Genomic DNA, 15,021 nt, shown 5'->3' with positions numbered 1-15,021 from the left:
CTGCTCACCACATGTGGGGGGGATCCACACCCGCCACATCTGTGCACAGAGCAGAGGCTGTGCACTACCCACTGTAGGCTTCCAGCTTGCTGCCCTCCCTCAGCAGCTCTGCAGTTTAGCGTGTGCAACTGGGTGCTGCAGGGAACAGCAGAGCCATGCAGGAAGCTGCCTGTCGCTGCAAGCTCCACGCTGTCCTAGCAAGATATTTCCTGCCTGCACAACTGCAGCAGGAGCGGCAGCATAGGGTTGTGCCCAGGGGGTGCAAGCAGCACAGAGCTCACAGCAGCAGGCAGCTTCTTGTGCAGCTCTGCTGTTCCCTGCAGTGCCAGTTGCATGCCCTGGAGGAAGGCAGCAGAATGGGGAGCACAAGCCTGAAGCAGGCAGCGCACAGCCTCTGCCCCACATACCGATCTCGGGGGTGCAGGTCCCCCTGGCCTTCAGGAGTGCGCAGTGGTAGGGAACAGCCCCCACCTGAGTCCACAACAGGCAGCCCACCCCTGCCCTGTGCACAGATCAGGAGGATTGGGGTCCTTCCTGCCCCCCTGGAAGTGCACACAGTGGAAGGAGCTGGCCTCACACCACAAACGAGCTGCCCACAGTCCCGTTCCACTCCCCAGTGGGTCTCTACAGCCGTGCCTTGCGGCCCTGCCCCCAAGCCCCATGCACTGCCCAGCTGGGCAGGAGGCCCAGCCCTGCTCTACTCCCTCCATAACTCCCTGTGGGGGCCGCAGTTCTCTCCCTCCCCCATCTTACCTGCAGGAGCTGGTCTCCAGGCTGTCTGGGGCCATGTGCATGTACATGTACCTGGCGCCCCCTGTGTGACTGCCCTCCTCCCACTCCCTCCCAGCCCCCTGCAGGCTGGAACTCTGCCAGCCTGCAGAGGGCTCCTTGCAAAACTGCAAAATCCATAGGTTTCTCTGGTAAAATGAGAAATCCACCTTTGCTTCCGGTAAAAGGTAAAACTATGGTTTACTCCATTTTTCTATGGGAAACAGAAAACCCTGATCTCTTATGAAATAATCTAACAATAAAGGTCTGTACAAAACACTATAACATTCAGTAAAAATAATATTTTAAATTAGTAAACCTAATTTACAAATTAGGCAAACTTAAATTATACAATCAAGACTAAAGAAGAAAAGGGAGAAACAAGAGAAGGAAGAACAGAAGATGAAAAAGAAAAGGTGTAAGAGTATTATTAAGTACTGTAAGGTACAAATATGGAGATGCACAGTAATTTTAACTTACATGTGACTGATAAAGCTGTTTTGGTTATTTCTAGGACCAATTTTCCTATGCTAGGAAGAGCAGTCCTTTTTAAGAACTATTTTTGTCCATCTGTTGTAAATCATTACATAGTTTAAAGGCTGCCTTTTTAAAAATGTCTCCAGTCTTGAATATTTCTTAATAAATATTCCTTTTAACCAAAATATATTGGTTTCTTTCAGCAACAGAATTAAGAGCTACTATGTATTGACTCAAACTTTGCCTGAGCTGTTGCATTTATTTGTTTAGTCTATTAATATGTAGCTGCTTCTAGAATATCATGTTAGTTATTCCTCCCTTCTTTTCTTTAAAAAGGACATTGAGGTTTTTAATTATTTGAAAGAGTTACAGGAATCTTTGTTACTATGTATTTTTCCATTTCCACTCTTAGAAGCTACAAAACATTCTAAACTGTTGCTTACTTCCTAAATGAAGTGAAATAATTTTTGTTTTACTAAATACAAACTTCTAAAAAGCTTTTTTTTGGGGGGGGGCTTAGAGGGGAGGGGGTTGTAAGTGGAAGGTAGGTTTATTGTTAAGATGCAGGCATATTTGAAAGCAGATGGTATGTAATTTTTCACGCTTCATTCTACCTGTCCACCTCCATCCTGACCTGCACCATCTTGGTCAAGCTCTGGAGTTCTTGGTTGGCAATCATACCAGATCTTTTGGCGCTGTGATGGTGCTTGGGGTGGTTATAACACCAAACTTGTTTCACTTTCAAACCTAATAATGTGAAACGGGTCTTTGCGGACAACTGAATTAGACCCCATGCTACCTAGTCACCCAGAGAAATAATTTTAGTTTTTTACTGTTTTATCTACATTATAAATGCTTTTAATGTATTTGCTATAGTTACAATAGATGTTTCTATGCTAAATACAGTTTTTGTTCATTTCCCCAGGGTTGTCAGTGGATCTCGAGATGCCACGCTGAGAGTTTGGGATATAGAAACAGGCCAATGTTTACATGTTCTGATGGGTCACGTAGCTGCAGTGCGGTGTGTTCAATATGATGGCAGGAGGGTAGTTAGTGGAGCATATGATTTTATGGTGAAAGTGTGGGATCCAGAAACTGAGACCTGTCTACACACACTGCAAGGGCATACTAACAGAGTCTATTCTTTACAGGTAAGCAATCTGAATCTAGTGCTCCAGATTCTTTGGGATGTTCCACTAGTGTTTCTGTTCACTCAGTCCACCTTGCTAAACTATGGGTGATTTGCTAAATTACTTTTGCAATCCTACAAAAACAGAGCAGTGTATATTATCCTTCTTTTGTGACCCATTGCATCTTGTCTTAATTTGGCTTAAATCTTTCAGGGCAGGGACTGTGGGTTGTAAAGCAGCCAGTGCAGTGGAAGTCCAAATCTTGGTTTGGATCTGGAGCAACTGTCACTACACGAGGCAAAAAGTAAAAAGAGAGTAGTTTTTCTTCTATTTTTACTGCTAAGAATTTTCACTATACATGTTCTTGTCCTTGATTCTAACAAGACACCTTCTCTATGATACTCTTCTCTAGGCTATGATACTCTGTTGAACAAAAAGTGCCTGGCCAGTTCAAAAGTTTATAGGTTGTGGTGTATTAGAATTGTAATACCAGAGTTGTTGCTCTGTGCTAAAGTAGGAGGAGTGCAGCCCTACTTGCTCTGTGTGCTGGGTTACTACAGTCCCATGAACACACTTCAGATTGAGTATTTTACAGCTGTGAGCAAATGGCTTCCCAAAGAAAACGTAACACTGGTATTTTAAATCAATTAGATCTTGATTCTCCTCCTGCAAGCTAAAGATAAAGCATCCAGACTGACAGAAAGGGATTGTACTGAGGATTTGCTACAGACCCCTAGGCTCAGACTTGGATAAGGGTAGAGATCTTTATCAGATTATGGGAGAATTTAGTAATAGTGGGAATTGTGTGATTATGGGCGGGTTTAACTTCCCAGATATAAATTGGATAACAAATATTACTAGGGTACAAGTATTCTGGGATGAGAGAGCCAATAGAGTTCTACTGAATGGTCACTGAACTGCCTGGAAGCAATATTATTTTACATTTAGTTTTAATAAGCAGAGAGGATCTTATAGAAGAGGTGCTTAGTCTTGGTATTGAGTGATCATGAGCAGATTCAGTTTAGCCTAAATTGCAGATCAGACAAAAGAGGGCTTCAGAAAGGGAAATTTTGAGAAATTAATTGTGTAAGGAGATTGACTGGACTCAGGAACTCAAGGATTTAAATGCAGAGAAGGCCTGGAGTTAATTTAATTTGAAAGTGAAAATTATCTGGAGTTTAGTTGAACAAAATTTGGACTAGAAATTCGAAGGAAGTTTCTTACACTTCAAGGACTGAAGTTTTGGAACAAGTTGCCAAACAAGGGAGTGGGGCAAATTTATCAGTGCATGATAGGATGTGGGAGTGGCTCTTTAGGTCATGATGCCAGAATTTGATTTGTAGCTTTGAGTAGTTGGTATCCTCAAGAGGGGGTTGAAAAGAAACATGATCTCCATGTAGGTTGTATGTCTGGGGGATGTCTGGAAGTCCCATGGTTCAGGGCTTCTGCTGGAGCTAGGTAGACATTTTCCCCGTCCCTTTGGCTCCTGAGTAATTCCCTCCCCCCAGGTGACTTTTGAATAAACAAATGAAAAGAGTAGTTTACATGTTTTTTAATGTTATGTCATCCATTTGCAAAGCCAAATTGCCAGCAGGTCTGGACCCAATAGCCTTAGGTAAAATTATAGGCATAGCTACACCCCAATGATTGTGGATGCAGCTTACATGGTTACAGTTGTCTATGAGGCCTGGGCCAGCATAGCTAGACTGGTTTCAAGTTCCATTACATTACAGCCTCACTGAGAGCGCTATGTTTACAAGAGCTTGCAGTGCTCACCTTCTTGTAGTCCTTACCTCCCCTACTCAGAGGAGCAAGAAGGTGTTAAACATTTTAAATTGGACAGAAGATAAGCCAAGGTGGCACCTTGTAGACTAACTCATTCAGAGATACAGGAGCTTTTATAAGCAACAGCCTACTTCAGACACTATGCATGGACTGCGTATCAATGAACACATCAGTCCATTTGTAGCGTCTAATGAAGTAGCCTGTTGCTAAGGTGCTACCCTGCCATGCCTTCTGCTTGACTTCAGGCTAGCTCAGCTAACCACCTCTCTCTGCATTTTAAATCAGAAAATCCATGACACCACCATCATTTTTGCATTTCTGCCATTCAACCTTATTTATTAAAACTTGCCCAAATGTTCCATGTTTAGTTTCCTTGTTGTCTGGAAAGTATGTGATATTTATCATGACTTTTCAAAATATATTTAAGGTAAACATTTTTCTCCAAGAGTGAGATCTGTAGTAGTTTTATTGATAAGCCTGTTAAACCCAACAGTCTCTGTCTACATTAAGTTCTAAGTTATATTTAGCATCATTTGAGAGAGCCTACATTGAGTAATTAAATGATGATAGAATGTCTGTAAGTTACAGTTTTAATGTTTTAGTTAGTGAAACTATATTTTTTCTATGTTAAGCATCCTAATAGCTTATTATAATTGTGTATAATAGCTTTTCCTTTTTTGCAGTTTGATGGTATTCATGTGGTGAGTGGATCTCTTGACACTTCAATCCGTGTTTGGGATGTGGAGACAGGAAACTGCATTCACACATTAACAGGCCACCAGTCTTTAACAAGTGGAATGGAACTCAAGGACAATATTCTTGTGTCTGGAAACGCGGACTCTACAGTCAAAATCTGGGATATTAAAACAGGACAATGTTTACAGACATTGCAAGGTGGGTTGCTGCATTCCAACCCTAAAAGCAGGCATTTAAAATACTAAAATGGTGCAGTTAACTACATCAGGAAGTCTGAAATGTAGCAGTTGTTTCAGTACTGAGTGCTGCTAAAACTGTTACCCTCATAACAGTACATGTTCGTATTTGGTACAGTTGAGCACTTCTACTTCCCATGCATTGCCAGAGGGCAACATTGGCCTTTTAAAGATTACTTGATTTGATCCAAATTGAAGCAACCTTAAATTTAAACATTTCTTTAATGCACCATTTGGTAGAGAATTATTTAAAGAGAACCCTGGCAGGACACTTGCTTTACAAAAGTTATCTCTGATGCTAACTGGACTGTCTGTCTGCACTTAGCAAAATCATCTTTCTGTGAATTAAATAAATCTTTCTGTTTTTTGTAATTTAATCTATTAAAATAATTTGCTATTATGGAAGGCAGATGGTCCAGTCTGATAGGAATTTGATGTGGTTATATTAGACTAATAAACCACAAAAATATGTAGGAAATGGCATCTCAAAACAGCCAGTCAACTTATTTATTTAGGGGTCACTTGGACATTTCAAAGACTACTGATTAATTGGATTGGGAGGCAGAGTACACTGTCTGTTGCAATAAATCAAGAAAAATGAATGGAAGGCATGTCCTTTATTTTATAACAGTAAAAGAGAGAGATTTCAGTTTTCATTTTGACTGTTGCTGTGCATGGCTGCATCCTTTTTTTTTCTAACTAAGATTTTGGTAGTATCTTTCCCTGGCTTTTACACATCAGTTGTGGTTGCAAGAGAAAATGCACTTCACAGAAAAGCAGCCTCTGCTGCTTAATCATACTTGCATGCTGCAAAGAACAAACAGTGACCTTTAAAGTACCTTTCCTAGGGGGTGGTTTAAAGGGGAAAAAGGCATATAAAGAGACATAGTTTTGTTATTGGAGCTGATAATTACCTCTGCTGTCAGTTGGGCATTTGGCTGTGGGAGGACTGAGTTTTGAAGTAAGTCTAGAGATTTGGCAGCAGCACCATTACAGTTCAGCAGTGACCTTTAATCAGGCCATTCTTTGAATGGAGCACTGGGGACAGTACCTGCCTTTTCTGTAATCACCTCCTATGGTTAATATACTTTTGTTTTCCTGAGTTTCAGATGAGATTTCTACTTCATATCCAACAAAAGCAGACACCAGTAAGGACAGGCAAAGTACTGGGGATGTCTCCATCTCTGCACTATCCTTAGAAAATGCAAAACAATGTTTCTGCATGTGCCAATGTTTAAACATTTGCTTTACCGCAAGGATCAAAGTCTACAAATGCATTTGCTTCTAAGCCTGGTAATAACCATCCCTGCTTTCTAACCACAAGCAACATTCTTTTCCTTTTACTGCTGCAGGTCCGAACAAGCATCAGAGCGCTGTGACCTGTTTACAGTTCAACAAGAATTTTGTAATTACTAGCTCAGATGATGGAACTGTAAAACTTTGGGACTTGAAAACGGGTGAATTTATCCGAAATCTAGTCACATTGGAGAGTGGGGGAAGCGGAGGAGTCGTGTGGCGCATCAGAGCCTCCAACACAAAGCTAGTGTGTGCAGTTGGAAGCCGGAACGGGACTGAGGAAACAAAGCTGCTGGTGTTGGACTTTGACGTAGATATGAAGTGAAGGGCAGAAAGATGAATTTGTCCAAACGTGTAGACGATGTTCTCCCTTCCCTCCCCCTGCAAAAAAAAAATCCCTTGTCCTTGGTGGTGCAGGATGTTGGCTTGGGGCAACAGATCCTAAAGACCTACAGACTACGAAGGAGAAGATGAAGAGATGACAAACTATAACTGACAAGAGAGGCATTTGCTGTCTCGTCACATAAAAGGCTTCACTTTTGACTGGGGCAGCTTTGCAAAAATATGACTTTCTAAATCAAACCAGGTGCAATTGTTTCTTTATTTTCCTCTGCGTGCTCACTGAGCAGAGCAGAGGTTTAAAAAGTTGTTACAATTCTTGCTAACCTGTTATTTTACCACAGAGATCTAGAAAGGCGCGGCGTAACATCAGCTACTAGTTGACTTTCAAACTAGAGAGCCTCTGTGACAACAACAACAAAAGGTCCATTCCTGATGTGGAAAAGCTAAAATCTTACTGTGAATTGTTTTTGTACAGTTTTCAGCTTTTTTTGCCAACCATTGCCAATGTCAATCACAGTATTAGCCTCTGTTTATCTATTTACTGTTGCTTCCATCTACACTCTTCAATGCATAAGTTGCTCTGAGGTGGCAAGTTGTCCTGGGTTCTGAGAGTCCTCTGATGGATTTAATTTGCAACGCTGGTGCTAGAAGTAGGTCTTCAAATATGGGATTGTTGTCCCACCCCTGTACTGTATTCCCAGTGGCCAAACTTATTTATGCTGCTAAATGAAAGAAAGAAAAGCAAATTATTTTTTTTTATTTTTTTTCTGCTGTGACGTTTTAGTCCCAGACTGAATTCCAAATTTGCTCTAGTTTGGTTACAGAAAAAGACTTTTTGCCACTGAAACTTGAGCCAACTGTGCCTCTAAGAGGCTGAGAGTGGAAGAGTTTCAGACAATTAAGAGTGAAGTTTGCCTGCAAATAAAGAATTGAGTGTGTGTGCAAAGCTTATTTTCTTTTTTCTGGGCAAAAATTAAAACACATTCCTTAGAACAAAGCTATTGCAGCCTGTTCTGTGGGGAAACTTTTCTTTGTGAGGGCTGTGGTGAATGGAATGAACATACATAATAAAACTGACAAAATTTTTAAAAAATATAAAATACAAAAATGGAAATAAAGTTGCTGGTCAGTCTTAGTGTTTTACAGTATTTGAAAAAAACAACTGTTACAGTTATTGCTGGGAGGAATTGACAGAGCAAAAACTTGAGTTTTTGTAATAAAGTTGTCACATACAAACAAAAAAAGAAATGAAAAGTCAGATGGTTTGCCTCATTCTCCAAAAGCCACAACTCAAGCTGAACTGTGAAAGTGGTTTAACACTGTATCCTAGGCGATCTTTTTTCCTCCTTTTTTTGTTTTATTTATAGTCTGATTTAAATCAATCAGATTCCAGTCGGTTAATTTTAGTTATGTAACAACCTGACATGATGGAGGAAAACAACCTTTAAAGGGATTGTGTCTATGGTTTGATTCACTTAGAAATTTTATTTTCTTATAACTTAAGTGCAATAAAATGTGTTTTTTCATGTTAGTATGTCTTTTTCTTCCAGTAGTTTGGTACTGTTTAAAACAGCTTTTTGAGTCAGTATCCCAACTGCTCTAAAACTAGAGTTGTTTCCGAACTCTCTCATGAGATGAGTGTGCAGATGCATTAAAAAGAAAAGACCTGGTAAAGCATTTTAGTGACAAAACTCTTCCCAGGAAGCTACCTTGTCGTTCCCATCCCACATGCAAAACCTCTGGTTAAGCCTCTCTGTGCTGCACTGTATTATGGTGTGAACCCCGGTGTCCGCTCTTTGTCAATGTCTTGAATTTGTCAAGGGGGCTTCTGCAAATGTGACAGTAAGTATATTCTTGGTGATAAGAGCCTAGTATATTAAGATTTGAGTCTGGAGGGAGCTGGCCAGGAAATTAAACAGTAAATCAAGGAGAAGATTATGTGAATAAGCTTTGGAGGCTCTAGCCATTTCTTCTGAGACCAATTTGTTAATTGCATCTGAGACTGACAATCTAATGTTTATTATGTATTGATTGCAATCAATGGGTTGAAATTCTACACTGCAGAATGTACAATATAAAATGAAAAGCCAAAGAGGAAAATCCATACTCAAACTGAAAGGTCAAGGTTAGTAATATGAGACAAATTTTATAAAGTAATACTGAAAGAAGAAAATACCCTATACAATTCCAGAGTGGGCCGCAGCACTTTCAGCTGGTTGATGAAACATAGGAGTCAACATTGGCAAGTTATCTAAATATCATCTGTAATAGGCTATCAGTGTTATACTAGCCTCAAACTGCTGGGCAGAACTCCTGATTGTTTTCTTCTGCTTGAAGGTGAACACAATTATTTCAAGTAGGATTACATGCTTGAGAGGTGTGGGATAGTGTCTTCACAGGCTTTTAATATTAAAAACATTCTTTCACATTTGGACTATACAATGCAGTTGGTCAAAACAGTCTAGCTTTTAAAAACAAATGGATGAAAATAAATAATAAATACATTTTTAAATAAATATTAAGTTAAACAGAAATTACTGCTCATAAAATGACCAGAAGAATACACACAAGTAGTGGATAAATTCACATATTAATATAAAATATGTTTATAAGCACACACCATTTAATTTTATTTCTGGTTTACATTCATTGTGTAAAGAAATATAAAAATTATTTGCGTTTAGTCTTGACTGTAATGATGCAAAACATATCAAAACTATCTGTATGCAAAATGAGTAAAAGCCTAAGCAACCCTAATAACTTTTCTCCACCTGAAAACTAGATAAATAAAGCAATAGGAAATTGAAGTTAGCATTGAAGGGGCTATGTCTATCCAATTCTCTTTGTAAAAGCCATCAAATATCTAAATACTCTTAAACAGAAGTACAAGTTTGCTTCTACAGTAACAACAGCAGACTGCTAAACTGGGTAAATCAACTAAGAAGCCATTACAACAGACTGAAGTTTCTGGCCACAACTACAGACAAATTTTAATGCCAAAAGAAATCCTGAATTCAGTTATGAAATGCATTTAGCAACGTCCATCTATCTCGGAGCATTTCCATCCAGAAAGAATGAAAGCTAGGAAGTGTGCAATGCCTGTCACTGCTAGCTAGGCCTGAGCACCATCTTGACAATGATGATCTAAACTACCTGCAGCTGGGGATTGAGTAGAAGCATGAAGATTCAATATAGAGACCTGAGTAAAAGCTTTTAATTCATATGATTAATTCTGTGGTGCAGTTTAAAAGACTGCAGGCAAGGGGAGAGAATGCTGAGTAACACTGGGCACTTCCACGTGCTCCAGGGGTTGCGGGAGAGTGCTGCTTTAATTAGAGTGGCTCCAAGAGCCGCTCCAATTAAAGTGCCGCCGGGTCTCATGGATCAGTGTCCCCGCGCTTACTAATGGTGTCATGGGTGCTTGAACTAAAGCTTACTCGATGAGCTTCAATTCAAACTTCCCTGCCACCATTTTTAAGCATGACGCAGGAGGCTGCTGGAACGTGGCAACTGTCACACTCAAGCACACTCAATTAATCAAGTTGGCTCCAACGCGCTGGAATCCCAGCATGTCAGACCAGCCTCGCTGTTCATGTACAGGCACCCACAATGACTGGGGGCAGGAGGACCCAACAGAGTGGACCAAGGACATGGGAGTCAAAAATGAAGGAACCAACAAAATATTTGGACGTTGCACTAAAATAGAGTTGTACAAGTACTTATTCTGGCCTAATGAAGACCAACCAAACTCAAGTAGTTTGAACAGACAAGGATTTTTATAGGTGATATCTTTTATCAGCCAACTGGGATAGACTTAGACAAGTTTCTGAGTGCAGTGTATTCTTCAGGTCTCTGCAGTATTTACATAGCATATTAAGATGTCTGCATTTAAAATTAAGACATTAGCCTGCGCTCAGTTTTACATTGGTGACATGTTCAGAGATACAATTTCTGTACAGCATTAGTGTTTTCTCTGATGCACTATCTTCTGTACAGTGATATTTATAAACAAGGGCGGTTGTGGCTTTTTCTGAACAGAAGTGATGGCTCTTAACCTAGTCATAGTTATTATTTCTCTGCATCTGCTGTGCTGCAGTCTTCATCTGTTATACCTGCATTAGCCCAGCAATTTCATTTTACCTGGAAGTTTATACCCAGAATGTTCAGTAATTCTTGCCTTTTCATAGCTGGATTTGTTTCTATTTTAAAGAAAATGTCGACATGTAAATACTACTGATGTAAACAGATTAGAGCTGTTTTAAGCTTCCATTTCTGTATAAACATTTTGGATCAAATGGGTATACACTCTTCCCAAACTGACAGCAGCAACCAACCTATAGGGAAGTTTCTGGCACTAGTCCTATCATGTTTCTCTGATGCTCTCTCCCCTATGCATCTTTCTGCTTCAGCTGAGCAGTATTTCTAACTTTTTCTCTTGAATGTGAAGTCCAGTCAATGCCACCAAAATGAAGACTTTTTTTTTTTTTAAGGATATCATTTCTGTGTGCCTCCATTTTACCCAGCTGCAAGAATGAGTACTGCCCTTTACCTCACCATCTTTCACAGAGTTTTTCAGGTTTTCAAACGCACATTTACCTATCCAATAAAATCTGGTTTCCTGAGAATTTCTGATCCTTTTACTGTTGTCTGTCACCGTGTTCATGATCCCAAGTTGGAAGCCACTTGCAGAAATCAGCTTTTGTGTAACCCATGTGCTGGTAAGGAAAACTGGCTCTTGCCCAGCCAAGTCACAGTGGGCAATTCCCACTCTTTCCGCCAAATGCCCCATGCCAGAAAACAGTGTTGCAATCTCTCTAAAAGTGCTGCTCCATAGTGTTTCAAGTTTCACTTTTTGTTCATACATCACCAAGAGCTCCTCCCTACACCTGATTTAGGACTGGCAGGATCAACTACCCTCCAAAGAGATAAGGGAACAGATTACCAACCACTACTATTCATTCAGAGCAACAGTATGACACAGTAGAAGGATAGTGTCTGTATTCATCCACCCCTAATTCTCTAAAACGAGGTAATGCTCCCCAGGCCTGCAAAGTTCAAGGTGTTGACACGGGTTGTTTTCAAATTGATAGGAGTCATGGGAGACTGACATTTCAGGTCAAAATTTGGACATATCCAATTTGTCATCAGTCATGTTAGGCTGGCATTCCCTCAGTCAAGGATTCCAGATAATAACTCTTATGGTACAGTGGGTTTTCCAAGACTCCTCATCTACATAGTCTGCCAACGTAAGCAATACCCACAGTCCAACAGTTCATTCTGAGGTCTCACCGTCTCTTCAGTCTGCTCAATGGTACTAGCTGCATCAGTGCTTCAAGGAGAAGAACTAGCTGTAATTCAATTTTAATATCTACATGGCTGAAAGGAACCTGCTCAAAAAAAAAGACATCTAAGGTACTTGCATTGCACTGATCACCATAGCATCTGAGTATTGCATTTATCAATGTGACTAGTGTCTCTCATATATGGGGCTTGCTCTCATGCATTCTCTCTCTTCCTGCCCCCCCCCCCCACTTACATTCTCACAAATACCCTTATTCTCTCTACAGCAGAGCTCCTTCTGTGCAGTGTAATATTTGTGTTTTGGGTTTGTTTGGGTTGTTTTTTTAAATGTATTCAACAATATAAACTGGATAAGGCAGGCCAGAGAAATGAGCCTTGTCCTGGGAATAGTTAGTGGCAAGGTTTACGATGGTATTTATTTCACTGCCAAGGGAGTTTGTCCCTCAAGACAGGTGCCTCATGCACTGATGAGTTTTGCCCTTATGGTAGATGGTGCCTGTGCCTGAGGAAGATAAGAACTGAAATGTCTCGATTTGATATTCTGGGAAAGCCAGCATAGTAGAAGCAGAGAATAGGAGTGATGCTAGTACGTACTGGATACAATGCTGTAGCATTTTCTTCTTGCTGGAGTTTCCTAAGAGCTGAGGGTGTTATATCCAGATATATTGCTTTGCTGCAGCTGAGGCAGACTGAGACAAAGGCATGCTTGGCCAAGACCCCATCAGTTCCAGGGTAGGTAGCATCTTCTAGCCAACAAGAGATTGTCAAAGGCATCTCTGCTGTGTGATGTTTTGGTGTCAGCAAGAAATTCAGCAATGTTCCCGACCTAGATGCTGAAACTGGGGGTGTGCCCCTTCCACCCAAGGGCAAGTACTCATGTCAGCAAACACCTTAATCTAATTTCATACCTGAAATGCTCTCCTTGGCCCAGCAGTATCACCTTTGCCTTGTTCAACCTCAGCCTCAGCCAGCTGCTGTTGAACTCATCTTGCCTAGGCACTCTGCTGCCTTGGGGCCAGCAGGCACTAAGTGAGTACAGACAAGCATTCAAACTGCAAGGTGTTAACTCTGGCAGGGACTAATACAACTGCTGTTTAATAAGCGTCTGCTTTTACTCCACAACAAGTGCATCTACACGTGCTATTCATGTGCTTCAAGTTTACTGTGCAGTAAAACAGGCACACTAAGCTTTCCCCAGGTGTGCTTTGCCCCCCTAGAGCAGCTAAGGGGAGCCCCAGGCTCTCCCAAGTACCAGCCCTGGGCTGGCAGGTGGCACTGGGTCAGGCCTTGGCTCTGGAGGGTGGGAGCATCTGTCCCATCTCTGGGTCAGCTGCCTCCCAGCCCCGTGCCCCAATCGGAAGATCAGGGCATGAGGCTGGGAAACTGTCCCCCTGCCCCAGGCAGCTGGCAGCTTCCCAGGGAAGGGGACAGTTCCCCACCCCCTGCTGTCTGGGCTGACCAGGAGCAATTTGGTCAACTGTCTACACATGCACTATTGTGCAGTATGTACTGTGTGGTAAATCTACCTGTAGATACAGGTAGTAGCCAACCATTCAGTAAACTAATTTGATGTGTACATGTAGATGGTAATAATGCTTTACTGCACAGTAGATAAGTCTATTGTGCAGTTAAGTGTGTTGTGTAAACACATCAAATACGAACTAAAACAGTGTAATTTACTCTTGCATGTAACAGGGGGCCTTTACTCCAATCTAGTTTTCAATTAGAGTAGCTGCTCTACAGAAGTCCTAACTTGCTTTTAACTCATTGCCATTTGTTTGTGTTTCTCAGACCACCAGTTAAGGACTAGTAGAGCTATGTGTCGGCTGCATATTGCTGGCATTTAGTCATGTCATCCAGCTAGTTCAATCTGTACCTACAGGATTGATCCCTGTATGACTCCAGAAGAGCACTGTGTAGTAATAAAGGAGGGGAGGGATCATCACTAATCGCTGGGTGTGTCAATCCAGGAAGGACTTAAAGTAGTAGCAGGTTCCCATAAATTTTTGCCACCTCCCTCAAGAGAATTAGTAGAGAATTTGTAGTATCTTATGGTCTGAAGCCTGAAGATACACTCAGGAGGCCAAGCATGGATGCCTTCCCCTAACAGCAAGAAATCAGCCAGTAATACTACTAAACTATTTCCCTCCCTGGTCCTGTTCTGCGTCAAGAAGTCTAGAATGCTATCTTTGATTAGCTGAGATTGAAGGTGGCTTTGTCTATTTCCTCCTGTTCTGGATGAGCAATAGTTGACTTGAATTGACGTAACTACTAGCCAGCCTGAGTCGTTTTAGTGTTGGCAGGATTGTGGGATGTCCTGGTAGAGGTCCTAGTTAGCTGGACCCTGAGTGGTATCATTTGCTTATGATTCTCCCAAGGCAGGAAAGACTTAGATCACATTGATAGGTTTAAGATGAGACTCCTCTAAAGTGAATAAACATATGAAACACCAAGAGGGCAGGCAGGCTGCTAGTTGGCCTGTATTTGGGGAAAAGATCCATGCTGTGTGAGCTGTCTTTCCAAATGCGTGTGATCTTTACAATACTTGGTACCTGGGCTCCAACACAGCTATAGGCAGGCAGAACTTTCTGTATAACTCCTTAAGCTTGGATCTGGCCCTTTCAGTGGAGGCTGTAAAAGAGGCTCTCTTAGCTGTAATACAGCCTTAGCACAGGCATGGAAGTATGCTTTGTTTCAGCCTTTGTATTCTGTACCAGACACTCAAATGTCTGACCTGTCTCTCCATTTGGTACAGGGCATTAAAAAGAACAAGGAGATCAGTGTGGACAACGGGGTAAGGGGGGACTGCTGGGAACCAGTGTCTTGAAAGTTGAGATGACCATATAGTGCTTGGAACTCACCAACTCCTCACTCTCTCATTCTGTGGATGGAGTACAACTGGTTGTTGGCATTTATAGTTTAAGAAACTTCATGTTGAAGCAGGGTCAGGAGTTTTGTTGCCTGGGAGCTGGGAGAATACTAACAAGTGC

At 41.4% G+C, this 15,021-nt stretch overlaps 1 protein-coding gene across 3 annotated transcripts in view; it reads left to right on the top strand.

The window, feature by feature from the left end:
* Positions 1-8,261, top strand: part of FBXW7 (F-box and WD repeat domain containing 7) — a 255,063-nt gene extending 246,802 nt beyond the window's left edge. For all 3 annotated transcript variants that reach the window (XM_019534476.1, XM_019534478.1, XM_019534477.1), the window contains 3 exons: positions 2,171-2,396; positions 4,844-5,054; positions 6,445-8,261. In XM_019534476.1, coding sequence (XP_019390021.1) covers positions 2,171-2,396; positions 4,844-5,054; positions 6,445-6,713 — 706 coding nt within the window. In that variant the 3' untranslated portion in view covers positions 6,714-8,261. The remainder of the gene's footprint in view (positions 1-2,170; positions 2,397-4,843; positions 5,055-6,444) is intronic.
* Positions 8,262-15,021: the final 6,760 nt, after the last annotated feature.

The sequence above is a fragment of the Crocodylus porosus genome, unplaced genomic scaffold, assembly GCF_001723895.1.
Source record: "Crocodylus porosus isolate Cpor-Errol unplaced genomic scaffold, CroPor_comp1, whole genome shotgun sequence".
Taxonomy (NCBI): Eukaryota; Metazoa; Chordata; order Crocodylia; family Crocodylidae; genus Crocodylus; species Crocodylus porosus.
The sequence above is the reverse complement of the archived record's forward strand: the minus strand, read 5'-3'. Positions and strand labels throughout refer to the sequence as shown.